Source organism: Alosa sapidissima, chromosome 12, assembly GCF_018492685.1.
Source record: "Alosa sapidissima isolate fAloSap1 chromosome 12, fAloSap1.pri, whole genome shotgun sequence".
Classification (NCBI taxonomy): domain Eukaryota; kingdom Metazoa; phylum Chordata; class Actinopteri; order Clupeiformes; family Clupeidae; genus Alosa; species Alosa sapidissima.
Genome location: NC_055968.1, coordinates 4,584,274 through 4,599,922, shown reverse-complemented (window position 1 = coordinate 4,599,922; position 15,649 = coordinate 4,584,274). Strand labels below are relative to the sequence as shown.

At 43.4% G+C, this 15,649-nt stretch overlaps 1 protein-coding gene across 2 annotated transcripts in view; it reads right to left on the bottom strand.

Annotated features, from left to right (window-relative positions):
• cachd1 (cache domain containing 1) overlaps positions 1–2,664 on the bottom strand; it is a 74,535-nt gene extending 71,871 nt beyond the window's left edge. For both annotated transcript variants that reach the window (XR_006021151.1, XM_042057290.1), the window contains exon 1: positions 2,126–2,664. Coding sequence is in view for 1 of the 2 variants with exons in the window: in XM_042057290.1 (XP_041913224.1) it covers positions 2,126–2,485 (360 nt within the window). In the remaining variant the exon portion in view is untranslated. The remainder of the gene's footprint in view (positions 1–2,125) is intronic.
• Between the last annotated feature and the right edge of the window lie 12,985 nt (positions 2,665–15,649).

The following is a 15,649-nucleotide window of genomic DNA, read 5'->3' as shown; positions in this document are numbered from 1 at the left end:
GTTGCAGAAAGCCCTGTCAGCAGGGGAGAGAGGTTTGAACAAGCCCTTAACCTGAACCACTACAAAATGTATTCCTTAAATACTGTAAAATGAGAGAACTAATTTGCCAATTTCGCAATGATTCCTAACTGCAGGGGTGTAAAACGTCAGTACTTCATGAAGAGGAACGCTGTATACCAAATACCATTAAATAACACAAGTTGAGTTGAGTGCTAAGACATGAAAATGTACATTATGCTGTAACAAAGAACTCAATACTTATACTATACTGATTGGTCATTGCTTTCAAGAAAGGAAAAAAAAAAAAAAACTAATTACCAACAAAAGCAAGAATGATGGTTAAGTTAGAAAAAAATGTATGACTGGCCATATGTAAACTAGTTATTTTCAATGCAACTGAATTGCGTCCTCAACACTCAGGCTTAAACGTTGGATGCCGTATTTTAAATTATCAGATCTTGTTACATTCACAGTCGACACATATATAGATTTACCGACCTGGAGAGAGGGGCTAATGTCTTGTTGGCATTGCAACGTTGCTTCTTGTATTTTCATGGGCACGGGGGTATTTAAACTGGAAGGCGGTAGCAATCCTTACTGGGAAATGGTTCTAACCAAATACACAGCTTTATTTAATGTAATACCTTAAACTCACGTTTAAATAATGTCAACAAAAAATAGACAGCGCGCTTGACAACTCCGCAGTCGAACACAAATTCAAATAAAAAAAAAAAAAACACCTTACAGAAAATACATTATTATAATAATATATTACTATGCTACAGTCTCGTCGACCATTTCAACCCTTAGGCTGAATGCCAATTAAAATTCGAAATGAAATACCGAATGAAGAAAAGAGAAAAAGGGACACAAATTGAAGGATTATTAACATCGGAGTGTGACAAAGGGACGGTTCGGGCAACGTCGTGTGTTCTGGGAGAGGGCCTTTGTAGAGCAGGGATAAAGACTTTCTCCGAGATAAAACGCCATTTGGGCCGGGCCCCCTACTGACCGCTTCTGTGCGCATTCTCTGAAGTGCGCGCGCCTCACCACCGTCTCAAAACATACCGGTGTAAGAAAGTTTGCCATTTGTTACAGGCACCGGTTGTAAATGTAAACAAATATTTTGTTAAGCACGTTGCGCTTGATACCCTTGAAATTTGTTGCAATAATACTGTGGTATTTTAAAACTTACATCTTGACTGCAATTTAACCTATAACAGCCTTTCATAGGCTATCGAATTTATAGGCTATATTTTAGGCTATATAACAGTATTCGATATCGTAAAATAGCCATGTGGCCTACCAATGTGTTAGGCTACATTACGCCAACCCCTAACACTTAAATGAAAGATTAGCCTAAAAGATAGTGTCAATTACCTGATTAAAAGCAAGACACTGGTTGGTTGCGCTACACTGTTTATAGGCTTCTGGTGGTTAATTAACACAAACACACACATGCAACAATGTAAAGGTGACTGACCAATTCATATCATAGTGAGTCTACGCTGAAGTCCGTGTGCAATAACACACCTATTTTAATACAGCCATGGGAGAAAAAAATAAAATAAAATAAAGAACTGATAAGCCTATCCTATGTTAAGTAGCCTAGAATGTTTAGTCAAACAGCAAGAGACAATGGAAAATGCGGATAACCGCATTATAAAATAAAAAAGAATAAACGATAATCAACAAAGATAAATGTTTAAACACTGCCATGTATATTTTGAATGTGGAAATTCATTTCAAGCAATAGGCTTCTTATTGAGCTCTATTGCGATAGATCTTGTCAATATCCGCATTCGAGTTCAAAGCGTGCGCCACTCTGCTCATGTAGGACAGCACCAGGCATACGAACTAACACGGTGTTTGACAAGCATGAATCTCATATATTGCTCAAAATAGGCTACATTGGTTGACGTTACCTTGGAGGATTGTTGCAATTATGTCAAACAATGCCTAAACTGGCGACAATTTATATCCATTTGCTTTTGATGTGTTCACGTTTTTGAATAACCTTGCCATCTCAGCCTTAACGTTGAGAACACGTTTCTGTCTTGACATCTTTACAAAACAGTTACAGTACATGCTGTTACGAGCATCTTAGAATAAAAACGCAAAATACCTGCATGGTAAAGACTCCAAGCTCCTGTGTGGATAGTTTCTTAATTTGTACGGCCAGAACTTGTGCTTCATCCATGATTGAAAACTCCGTTTCAGCACCACAAAATCCACAACATAAAAGACTCAGGACAACCACAAAGCTCCATGTAACAACTTCTGTTTTATCCCCATGAAGTAGAGTAGACCTATTCCAAAGCGACGGAACAATTCGACTTAAAATCACGGATCCTTTCCGTACCCGCCTCGCCATGATGGCTGGGTCGTTGAATAGTAAACTGGGAATTCGCGTTGCAGGTCTTGGAAAAACTTCAGAAGAGAGTAGGCTACTTTTCAACTTCGCCGATCGATTTCGTCTCTTCATGGAAACAGATCCCGACGAAAATACTTAACGGATGCATTAATGCACTTTCCATCGAGCAATAAAAGCAGATTGAAGTGTTGTACAAGCAACAGAAAATCTATGTTTTTCGCCACCTTCTACGCACTCGTACCAACTCCAAACTCTGAGTGTGAGCCGGAGCATCACAATGGAAGTGAAAGCAGGAGACGTGGGAGCGAAAAAACGTCATGGAGTTTTTGTAGTAGATGGATTTGGATCTAGGCTACTTTAAAAGCCTGAACGAGCGCCAGGGTTAGCAGCAGGTCTTGTGTGTGGAACTGAAACACAGGAATCATTGAACTACACCTTTGGATATATTAGTAAGTACAATTTTCAATTTTGCGCATATTAGACAACATGAATTAGGCTATTGTAAGCCTAATAATACATTTTAGATAGGCTGCATGCCCCATCAAAATACATTTAGGTGAAAATGTTTTTCTAAAATGTAGCCTACTTATTTTAAGGGAAAGAGATATGATGGTTGTTTCACGTGATGAAGGTGAGTTATAAAACTCGAAAAGTGGAGGAATTGTTATTTTGGGCTAAATTTATTGGTATCATTGTTATTTTGTTAGACATTAGATAGAGATGTTTTGGTTATAGAATAAACAGAAATATATCAAAGTCCATTATTGAGAATGAGGAGTATCTATTGCACTCTTTCATACAAAGTATAAAATGCATACACAGTGAGTTTTCACTGAGAAAACACAAACAAATTTGGTGCAATTTCTACTACCACTTACTGACAATTTTATTTAGGAGGCCAGGTAGTGTCATTGCATGTATGTGTAAGAATCCATATCACAGACATGCTGTGTCATTCCAGATGAGAACGCAACGTTCCATGTATTGTCAGTTGATTTCAAATATGTTTTAACTGTTTATTCAACATACACAAACAAGGGACACATCATTCAGCTATAGCTCTGCTATGCACATTATCTTCACTCTCTCTGAACGTCCTGTTAGTTTTGGGTTATAGTGGAAATGTATTTTAAATGTAAAATAAGAGAATGATTAATATTTGTGTTTTGAGATTCATGTATTCTCACAGCTTTTGCATCCAGTTTTCAGATGGATGGATACAGTAGGCCTATTGGTGGATGGAAAGACTGTGAGTGTTCTATGATAGATGTGTTTGTAATGCCAAAATGCATTTTGACAGGCCATGAGAATAGTTTTGGAAGGCACAGAGTATTTTCTCCACATGTAGGTTGCTGTGCGACTGCAATTCACAACCCATTAAAACTCAATTATATATGAAGAGAAGATATTTCAAATACAGACGTATAAAAAAAATATGCATTTATGCACACTGCATTTACAATTGAGAACACATGGAGGATTTTGTCAGCCTGTGGTTTTGATATCTTTTGTTTTCTGGGAAAAGGCTTCACTTTAAGGGCTATTTTTTCCATTTCGTCCACCTTGGTGAAGCCTCAACCAGAGAGGTTGGTCGTGCTCTGCCCGCGTGGCTGAGTGCCAGTCACTTCCTAAATGACTTCCCTGCAGTGGGGAGAGTATGGCACTCATATCCTCACTAACCCAGCACCCAGATTCAACACTCATATCCTCACTAACCCAGCACCCAGATTCAACACTCATATCCTCACTAACCCAGCACCCAGATTCAACACTCATATCCTCACTAACCCAGCACCCAGATTCAACACTCATATCCTCACTAACCCAGCACCCAGATTCAACACTCATATCCTCACTAACCCAGCACCCAGATTCAACACTCATATCCTCACTAACCCAGCACCCAGATTCAACACTCATATCCTCACTAACCCAGCACCCAGATTCAACACTCATATCCTCACTGACCCAGCACCCAGAGTCTTGGCTCCAGGAGAACTGTAGTCTACCATAAAGCACAACTACTCCATGGCCAAAAAAAAGTATCCTTTCGTGATTTGGTTTAAATTTGGATATTTATTCTAGCACATTCCCAAATTGCAGCGCTGTTAAATGGGGCACTTCAGTTCTGTAAGCCAAACCGTGCTTTATAAAAAAGTACTGTCAGACGGAAACAAAAAGCGCCTGTTTAGATATAGTAAATTGTTGTCGCTAGACAGAAGAGAGGGTTAACAGAACTGATTTCTCTTTTTCAAGCTCAGTAAAAGAAAGTTGGTTTATGCTTAGAGGCCCAATTGCTCTTTTGCAAACACTCCCTTTTAAAATGTACATTTGCATCAAAATGGAGAGCACAGTATCAGTATGCTCTCCAGTGTACATCTGTGCTGAAGGAAAAGCAGAAAAAACACACTGAGGCAAAGATAATGAGACAGAGCCTTTGTATTTTGGATGTAAGCCTTAATGTATACATGTTTTCTTGTACATGTGTGTGTTATAATTACTTGCACATATCGGTTTGTGCGAGAGAACATACACTTCTGTCAGCCTCTAGAAGGTAACTGGGCGAAGGATGGTTGTGTCTGCATGCTCTCTTCCACATAATCCAGAGTGATCGCTTTTGGCTGTCCAAGTGGTGGCAGCGGTGGCCTTGCCAGAGTGACACCAAGCGTCAAACCACAATGGGGGGAAATGCCTCCTATACTGGGTGACACAGCAACACCAGAAGATAATGAGAGGGAAGGAACAGAGAGCCAGCATGTGCATCACTGCCAAGCCAGAGGTTTTGAAGATCAGTTCAAAGGCCCGTCTGTTTTTTACTGGCTTTTGTGACTCAGTGGATTAAACAGTTCTGTTCTGGTCGGCCGGGCCAAGATTCTGACCCGGCACAGCTGTAAATGTGTCCCGCGTCAATCGCTGTGGCCATAACTCTCCCAAGATCAGACACGGCTGCTCTTCATCACCGCCTGCTTGCACTCCCATCTCCAGGCCTCTCCCCATCATCATCCTCACTGCCGGGATCTTCGTCAGCATCCCCGTGGAGTAGAGGGACTTGGGGGACAGATGGGGCTACCTCAGTCAGATGGGGCTACCTTATCAGGCAGACAGCCACTGCACAATCTCTCCTCCACCCAGCCTTTGTGGATCCGACGCTTAATTACTGTGTATTATGATTCTTTACGAGGAGCCTAAAAGTTCGCTTCTCCACACATGGGCAGACTGCAAGCCCAATTAAGCCGCTTCTTAAAATCTTGATGAGCAACCGAGTCTAAATATAAGGCCGCCCCTGGGTGACCAGTAGAGAAGAAACAAGCCTTCAGAATGAGGTTGGAGTTAATTGCCTTTAATGCCGGGTTTGACTCTGCTCACCGCGCTAGCCAGTGTGGTGGTAATGAGCAGCCTGCTTTTGCTTTACTGAGGGGTCTGCCGATAGGCTTCAGCTCAGTGATATCTTTTTCACAAGACTGGTGTATTTTTAAGAGGTAAGGACAGAGAAAGAATAAGAGAAGAGTTTTTACTGTTTTCAGACACTAACAAACAAACAAGGTGCAGGTTAGTATCTACGTATGAGCAAACATACAAATTGGAGCTGCAGTGAATTATTCCTGAGTCCTGTATTGAGAAACTGCGTTTTAAAAATCCAGAAGCCTTGTTTGTGGACATTAGGACTAAGCCAAAACCTGATAATTGACATCAGATACAACAAGAGAGAGCAGTGGAATTTGCCTGTTAAAAACATAACATTTAATGAATCAAATCACAAGGACTTAGGAAAATTGACATTCAGTCATCAATATGATTTTGTGAGAGGTGTGCATAGAGGAAAAGGACATTATGTGAGATGGAGGGACAATGACAGAGAAAGAGAGAGATGTGGGATGAGAAGATGGGAGGATAGAAAACAAGAAAGGAGAACAGAGGGAAATAGAGGAGAGAGACCCATGGGGCTGAAGCTGCAGTGGTGCTACACACACTCTCTCTCTCTCCCTCCCTCTCTCTCCCTCCCTCCCTCCCCCCCCCCCCCCTCTCTCTCTCTCTCTCTCTCTCTCTCTCTCTCTCTCTCTCTCTCTCTTTCCCTCTCTTTCTCTCTCTCTCTCTCTCTCTTTCCCTCTCTTTCTCTCTCTCTCTGCTTGATCCACAGCCAGATGAGATGAAAGGAGGCTGACTGATGCCTGCAGAGCCTCCTCGCCCTTCTGCTGCTGGAGATGGAGGGAGAGAGAGGGGATGGCTGGAAAGAGACGGAGCTGCAGTGAATGGCACAGTCTAGGTACTTCCTGATTCACCTAAAACCGTAGGAAACAGATCAGCTGGACTCATGGTCCTGCAGCTTTAGACACACTTTATTCATAGACGCTCTTTGCATGATTTCAATTATTTATGCCTAATGTCTAATGTCTCACAACTGTCATTGTTACGGCTTCTGCTTGAATGGAATGCCTCATTCCCATCCCATCCAAGCCTCAATCTGATCCTTTGGGATGACACAGAAACGCAAGGGCAGCCCATAGAGCTATCAGCGATACTTAATAGCTGCCCTCAAGCACCCCAGTGCTGTAATGTGCTACGCATGTGTGGGGAGAGTAGAGTTAAATGAATCTGCTGCAGTCCTTGCTGCAGCTAACATCACTAAGAGACCATTTCGCAGTGCATGGAAATGGGGAAGTGAGGACACACACACACACACACACACACACACACACGCAGGGATGCACACACACACATACACACGCGCACACATACACACAGATAAGACAGTTTCTTTGAAAAGATATCTTCTGTGGTGAGGAAAAAAGTCAGTGGCCTTGGGGATAAACATGAATATTGCGGCACGGCAGCACTGTCCCCAGTCACCCTTCTGACGGCCATTGCTGGTGGAGCTGCTTGGCCGCCGTCTCCATGCAGGGCTCGGCCCATGCCAGACCAGGCTGTAATTTTGTGTGTGGTCAGGCCAGGGCGCGTGTGCCATTTCAGCCTTTTCCTGGCCCCAGTTAAACTTGGTAGGGCCACTTTAATTAGCAGACTCTGGCTCTCCAGGGAGGTGGGGATTCAGCCAGTGAGCTCTTTGCATACGGACTGACTGACCAGTCTACTCCAGTCTTATTTGGGTTTATTCCTTGGGCTGGCACAAGACTATCTAAAATGAAATAATATAAAATTGATTAAACTGTTAACAACCAATTTAAGGCAGTAAATCTAACAGAGTGAAGGTGCTGAGGTGCAAGGAAATCACAAATGAATATCAAGTGATTATTGGCAAAACATGAAGGATAGTGACACAGTTGTGGACTGGACGAATGCGCTGTTGCTGGACACTGACCAAATCCCATTGAAAATGAGTTGGATTCTAACCAATCGCACAAGGATCTGAGACCTAATGAGAACTAATATATTTTTTTCTTAACACTTTTCTTAGCTCATGCACATTTTATTTCATAGACAATTCACACTCTATTTTAAGATGAATGACTCGTCATAGCACATGCCCTTCACATGAGCTAAATAAAATGTAACAAACACCATGTGCCACCCTGTTAGTCATGATAGTACTAAAACATCAGTGTCATCTTAATGTGGATTCAAACCCTTTATCTCCTGGATCACTTCCACATGGAAACATTTCCTAAATTACCGTGTTTAAATCCACCCTCACCCCAGCAACTCCGTCCACATGCTATTAGTTTGTGTGAAAATACATCATTACACGACACTCACACAGAGCCTCTAGTTAGCAGAGCAGGATTTGTCTTAGAGGATTATTTCATTTGCATAATTTTAATTAGTCCGTGTATCCACAAAGCCACCTGGTTTAGGCAGATAAAGGATGGGGAAAAGAGTGGCTCAGATTGGAATGGAACACCACCACACGAATACATTAGACAAGATCTGAGAGGATGTGGATGCGCAAAGTCAACTGCCATTACGGAGTGTGTCCAAAGCCGATTTGATAAGAGAGAGAGATTCAGAACGAGGAAGGCTTGACCACTGCATACGTCACATAGCAGAGGGACTGCAGTCTCTCCTGAGGTGTGGTGTTGGAACACAACCTGGTGAAAGAGCTCAATTACTACTTTCATCATGAAAAACTACTACTGTTTGTCATCAGTACAGATTAGTGTGGAAAACCCTGGTGTTTATTTCTCCGAACTCTACGGAGTGTATTTGGTTACTGGCATCTGACATTACAGGATAAGCTTTCAAGTGGGAATGCAAATGTAAACAATATTTCGACACACAACTGAGCCCGAAATATGCATTCATTCATGAGTCGTTTTCAGAGCCCAGACACTCATAGTTTGGATGTCCCTGACACATGTGTCACCACAGCCCACACAAAGCCACTCCGCCCTCATCCACTCACAGGCAGGAAGCGCGGTGGGGAATGACAGTCCCAGCCCTTAATGGATGACAGGCCCTTCACTTGGGAAGCCTTGGAGGGAAAAAAGATTCTCTGAAGGATGTGTCAACTTTCGTTCATTTGAACTGAGATTGTCTGTTTTTTTGGGGGGAACGTTTGCTGAAAGATGATCCGATGTGCTGTGCTTCGTTAGCCACAGCAGTGACTGTTCCGAAAGGAAGTTGCCCCTCTGATCTTTCACCTTTAACCTGTGGCCTTCTCTGAGTGAAATTCCAGCACACAACCATGTGCAACAGGTTCACCTCTGTAACTCCATGGGAGCGTATGGTATGAGGAAAGACATTCATACATGAATCTGTCAAAAGACTGGTGGTTGCAGCCGATTTGGAGATCCTGACACTAAACCACACATGCCATTATAACTAAGGTTTGGGGCTACACACAGATTGGTCTTCATTTCCTAATGCTGGTGACTACAACCCAGTGTGCATCAGGACTTTAATAGGAGTGTGTGGGGCGTGAGTGCAGAGTTTGGTGTCAGACTGGCTGAAGGGGCAGAGATAAGGTGACAGAGGGGGAGGAATGGCAAAAGTTGGTGACAGACACCCCTTCAGTCCTGGATGAGAGATGACTCACTTCAAAGCGGGAGCTCAGGCACTAGCTGCATTAGCTGGCTTTAATTTGAGTGAGCCACACAATGGCAGGCATATATAATGAGCTGAGGAGCAGATGGGTGTGATTCCAACAGACATCATTAAACCATGAGCGACGAAGGCCCAGAGAGAGGGAGACCAGGGAGAGAAGGAAGAAAGTGCCGTTAAAAAACTGCACCCACAAAAAAAAAGATATTACTTTCCATGTGGAAGGGGGATGAACAGGGGGTTAGAACCCTGGTAGTTTCCATGACAACCCCTTTCTGGGGCTCAGTATTACCAAATCTGCAACCTTCATTTTCCCCGACTCTTTCCAAAATCAGCAGCAGTGGAGCTGGCTTTGAAGGCTAAGCCGATTCCCAGTTGAAGCCATTTCTATTTCTGCTTTTTTTTTTTTTTTTTTTAAAGAGCAAAGCAGCCGCTGGATGTGTGTGTGTGTTTTGATGCCAGGAGCTTGTGGTTTGCAGAGGAATAACAAATAACAATTACAATGCATGTCTGACGGACTCCTGCAGGTTGATAATAATCCCTCTGGTCGATGGAGCAAGCTCATTTCCCAAAAATAGCCACCTTACGCAGACAGAACTCAAGGAACAGAACAAAGAACACTGGCAAGACTTGACAGCTTCCTCAGCTCCAACTATTCCATGAAACATTGAACAGAGATGTGTCAGATACCCGCTCAGATGAGAAGCTAATTCATGCATCTGCAGTCCCCGAAATAGCCAGCCTGAAAATGAGGGTAGCACACTTTCATTTCAGTATTCATTAGTAAATTCGTCCTCTTGTGAATTATGAAGGGAGCAGACTGCTGAGTGGAAATAAGGCAGCAGTAATCTAAGACAGATCATAAGTAGATCGGGAAATGACACTAATTTAAAGTGCCATCATTAGAATGGAGTGATGTGTTACAGTGTGCGGGAAAAATGTTTGGCGCCATGCGGCTTTGTTTGAAACAGTACTGGACTGTAATAATCAAATCCATGCATCTGAATCTTTGCTAAACATGGGAGACAATCACAGACTGGATCAGTCATGTTGTAACCCTCAAACAACTCGAGAAGAAGAGGTTCCTCAAAGGGCTCCTCTGTGGCTGCATAGTACTCATGGCCAGAATGTGGACGCAAGGCCTCTACTCCACTAAAAGATTTATTTGTTATTGATTAAAAGAGTTATTAGAACAAGACAGTGAGTCTGGTGATGCTCTGAACAAGGCCAATCAAGTGTTACTTTGCATCTGTGGCCCTTGCCATGTTCGCCACATCGACATGTGTAAGTCACATTGGATAAAAGTGTACTAAGTATAGCCATGTCATTCTCAAGGTATAAACATTACATGAAAATGCCTACCTGTGAACTGAAACACTGCACAACTGGCAGTAGATGTATTTCACTGGGTGACTATGTCTTGAAAACGGCAGAACACAATAGCAGACCAGTCTTGTATGGGTTGTTGTAAGCTTTAAACACTGACCTTCACCCTAAGAGTGCCCCACACTACAATCTGCCTTCAAATTTCCAGGATCCATTTAACATCCTGTAAATCAGGCAAACAAACATGTCCAGGCACTGCAGTGTTCTGCACGCACTCCCAACACTCTATGCCATAGCAGGCCACTCACTTTATGGCAATAATTGCACTAGTAGGGTTATAGTTAGAAGTGGAACATATCATGTGGTCAGCAATCCACTCAAAGTTTAGTAGCCTACTCTGTTAGTGTACAGATTTAGGCTAAAACTTGTTATTACAATCAATGGATCAAAACCGCAATAGCAAACTGGACTTAAGTCAACTCTAGTTGTTATTGTAGAGGTCAGAGTATGATAGGCATGACTGGATCTTTTGAGGTATTTATATAAGGTGTGGTGTGGGAATGTGTGCAGTGTTGACAGGTGTAAATAACTTGACCAGCTGCATTAAAAAGAACAATTCAACACTCGTCTATACTGTATTTCAGCTCATTCTGTGTAACCACAGTGGAACTAAAGAAAGTGCTAGAATGACTACTGCTGAAATATGAACTGAACAAAACACATACGTCAAGATGCCAACATCATAGAATAACAGTTTTCATAGCAACCCACAGGAACTCGTGGAACTTGCTAAAATGAGAGGCAAACAACATTACCCCAGTGAATAGCATATAACCTGACACTTGCAGGCAAGCAAACAACAACTAGTGACCATTTGGACCCACAATTAATAGCTATTGAGGGAATGATTCTAATTGTTTTAGAGATTGTTAAAATGATCCCAATTTTATGCATGTAAATTTATGTTTTGTAAAATGTATGCTTTCTTTATGAATCCATAGACTGTAGACAAGTCAGGCGTAGACATAAAACACACTCACTTCCACTCCCACTGCAAGACCTCAACAGAAGGATGCTTTCTCTCCACCGCCTTAGAAAGGGAACTCCGAGTCAGACATTCACATGTTTATGGTTCAGACATTCACATGTTTATGGCTGTAAGCTGTTGCCTCCCAGCCTGATTGTGTCAGTGCTGTCTCTAAACACACAAAGGCAAACAACATAGGCCAGAGAGAGAGAGAGAGAGAGAGAAAGAGAGAGAGAGAGAGAGAGAGAGAGAGATTGATCTGTGAGCCATAAACTCCGTCTCAGTCTCCACACTGGCCCCCAGTCCCGGCCTCGGTCTCTCTTTCTTGCCCCGGGGTTAGAACCCTCGCAGTCGGGAGGAATTTGGTGCACTGAGTGGAAACAGACATGGAGGTGCATGGGGACACAGGAAGAGAAGGAGAGAGAGAGAGAGAGAGAGAGAGAGAGAGAGAGAAATAGAAAGAGAGAGAGAAAGAAAGAGAGAGAGAGAGAAGGGGTGGGGAAGAGAGACCCACTCCATTCTGCAAGGGAGTCACATGAAAGAGGTGAAGGAACAGAGAGAGAAAGAGAAGGAGAAGGATAACATGAGGCAGAGGGAGAAAATGGAGAGACTGAGTAAAAGACTGGGAGATGGAGAACGGCACTGCCCTGCCATGCTCCATGTGGAACACATTAAGCTGCATTATACTGGCATTCAGGTTCTGAGGCAGGAGATGGCTGTGTTCTCCTCAGAGAGAGGCTCAAGGCCCGTAATCCAACCCAGTGCTTAACCAGCCAGATAACCAGAGCCCCTGCAGAGAAAACTACATGGCCCTAACCACACGCTTGCACCAAAGTAGAGGCAAGTACATAAAATACTACACTGAAGATCCAGAAAATCGCTTTGCTTCAAATAAATGGCCGAGAATTGTCTGAACAACAAGTAAAAGAGCATTTCAGAAGATCCATGCAGAATGTTTATGAACATTTCTTTCTTTGCATCTAATCAGCAATTATTAAAGCACATGATGGCTAGGAGGGCATGGGTTCTCCATAGTATTTTCTCCCTACATTTGGTCTTTGGGAACCTTGCCTAAGCTATCACTATTTTAAAGAGCAACACATTTGTTGCTTGCCTATTCATGACTTAATAAGTTAAACATAGACCTAAGTGACATTGTTCTTTGGCATGCAATAAACTGCCAACCACTTTTAACGCTAAATTGGACATTCCTGTGGCAACAACTGCTGCATTGTTCATTAACCCAGCTTTTATTGTAAATGCCTGTTGCCTTGCAAAGTTGAGGCAGAATGCGGGACAGGACAGGTTGTGCAGTTCAGCAGCAGCACCCCATCCAGCTGGGGCCGTCCATGACTACCTTTACCCTCACACATACCAGGCAGAGCAGATTAAGCCATGTGCTGTGAGTGCAGTCACATGGGGCAGATTTCCTCTTAGCGGCCCTGACCCCGTTCCTTTAGTTTGCCCGGCCGTAAGCTCCTCTCGAGTTAAAAGAGAATCGAAAACAAAAGTCGAGATGCCAAAGTGCTCATGCATGAAGCAGCAACTGGCTCATGGCCAGTGTTGAACATTTCTTAACCTGAATTCAGTTTCGGTCGAAATTCATACAAGTGCATGGTCCAGAGGCCGAAAGACCCATGGAGAGAAGTTAGTCCACAACCGCTTAACTGCCATGTTGTACTAGTGTTGCACATGACTGTCCATGGGCAAACTACAAACCTTTATGGGTATCTGCCTGATAAGTGTGTCTATTAATTGCCCTGTCTCTTCACAAGTGTAGGATTAGAACGTGCTGGGATTCCTGTCAGTATGAGTGTTAAACCTTGACATTTTGATTTGTTTATATGTACTGTTCTCTCATGGTGTGATATCGTTGCTTCCCTGACTGCTGTTGGTTTAATAAGATCTGTAAGGATTATTTGGTTCTTAGCCCTCTGGCTTTATTACTCTCAGTGAGACGTAAAGTCTCAGTTAATGCCCTATCCATGGCCTGAAGACGTGGAAGGTAATGGATTCTAAACATAATGCCATAGGGCTAAGAAAGATCAAGAGGGAGAGAGTCAGTGTGAGGGAAACAGAGACAGAGAGAGGGATGGATGGAGGGAGGGAGAGAGGGAGGGAGGGAGAGATGAGTGTGTAGTATCCTGCCTGGGCAAATAAGTTCACCTTCGATTTTATTCTAAATCACATCCATATTGCTCTAGATATCAACGCCTCAGTGAAATGACCAGAGGCATCCTACAAGCTGACCTCTACCACATGGCACCAGGAGTGAGACAAGCACTGCCTAAACTTAACATAAACACAGACTGATTTTTGAACGGCATGCATCTAGCTCATCTATTCTCAATCAAAGAGTCAAATGACTAAAAAGCAGTACACAGAATCTGCTTAGGTTTTTGTGGTATACTGCAATGCCTTTTCCCACAAAAACAAACGTTCCATCCTTCTAATTGTTTTTTTATGACCCCCACAAGAATTCACCCTTTTGTGAGTAGAACCATAGACAATCTGGTATTAGTCATCAGAAATGGACTTTTGCTGTGATGTCTCAGAGATGTGTTCTAAGCGTAACAGTGACTCATAAAGGACTGTCCTCTAATCCTCTCTCTTGACTCCAAGACTCCTTTCATCTGCTGTCCACCTACAATCCTTCAGCCCAGCCCAACCAGCGGGCAGTCTGCCAGGTGTGTGCTAGAAGATCACGCGACCTCTTACGGTAGAATGAACACAGGATATGTGGAATGTAGAGACAACTCTTGTCCTCTGAAGGACCACCGGGACTGGTCACATGTGTACCAGTGACCTTTAACCCCTAGAGCTGACCCTAACACAGCAGTCCCAATGTTTGCCACGTCTGGATGAATGTGTAGGCCTTCTCAGTGTCCCATTCTGTGGAGAGGTCTGTCCCGATCCGTTGTCGGGGAGACAAAGCACAACAGAGGCCCTGCCAGATCAGATGACCTCATTATGTAATCTCTCAGAAAGACACCCTCACCTGAAAACATCCACATACCCTCAGCAGGGCTTGGACATACCAAATGAAATACAGACAAAAATACTATAAATATATCAGTGTTTTTTGTGTCGGTCTGCTCTACTTTTGTCTCTGTACAGCGATTTCCAGACGGTTAACGGAGAGGCGTGAGATGTTAGCGTCCAGTGTAACCAGAGAGATGGCTGTGCAGTGGGGGGCGGAGAGCGCAAGTGGGGAGAGATGGGCCACTTGAGTCAGTGGGCTAACAGTACATACGAGGCGTCCAAGGTCAGAGCTCAGCACCCACACAATGCGGCTCTTTATCCAGGGGTCAACTGGCTGTCTTCCTCCCTTCAATAACATTTCGTCCCCCTCCGACAATCGTCTGTTTGAGTCATGCCAACATAGGAAAGGGAGGAGAGGGATAGTGAGAGAAAGAGAGGAAAGAAGATATATATATATATATATATATAGAGAGAGAGAGAGAGAGGGGGGGGGGAGTGTAAAGGAGAAAAAGAGAGTGAAAGTGAGAGGGAGAGATGGACAGAGGAGTAGAGAAAAGGGAAGTCTCAGTTTAAGCCGACCTGTAACTTAACACTGCTCTCGGTTTGTGTGGCTTTTGCTCTTTGTGCAGGTATGTCAACACACACACACACGCGCGCGCACACACGCACGCACGCACGCACAAATGTGCCCCTCAACAAGTGTTGGGACACACAAAGTAGAAGCCTCAGTTCCTTTCATTCTCTCCCTTTCAAAACTACATGTCTTATGTCCTTTGTTTCTCTTCACCTCTGTCAGCCCATCATCTACCCATCTTTCTCTCTTTCTCTCCATCTGTCCATCCACCCCCTCTTGCCCCTGGCCTCTCTGTTGCACTCCTCCCTTCTCTCCTCTGGTTTCAAAGCCTTTGGGTTGCTGTTTATGACAGGTCTCGCTCCTGAATGCAGGG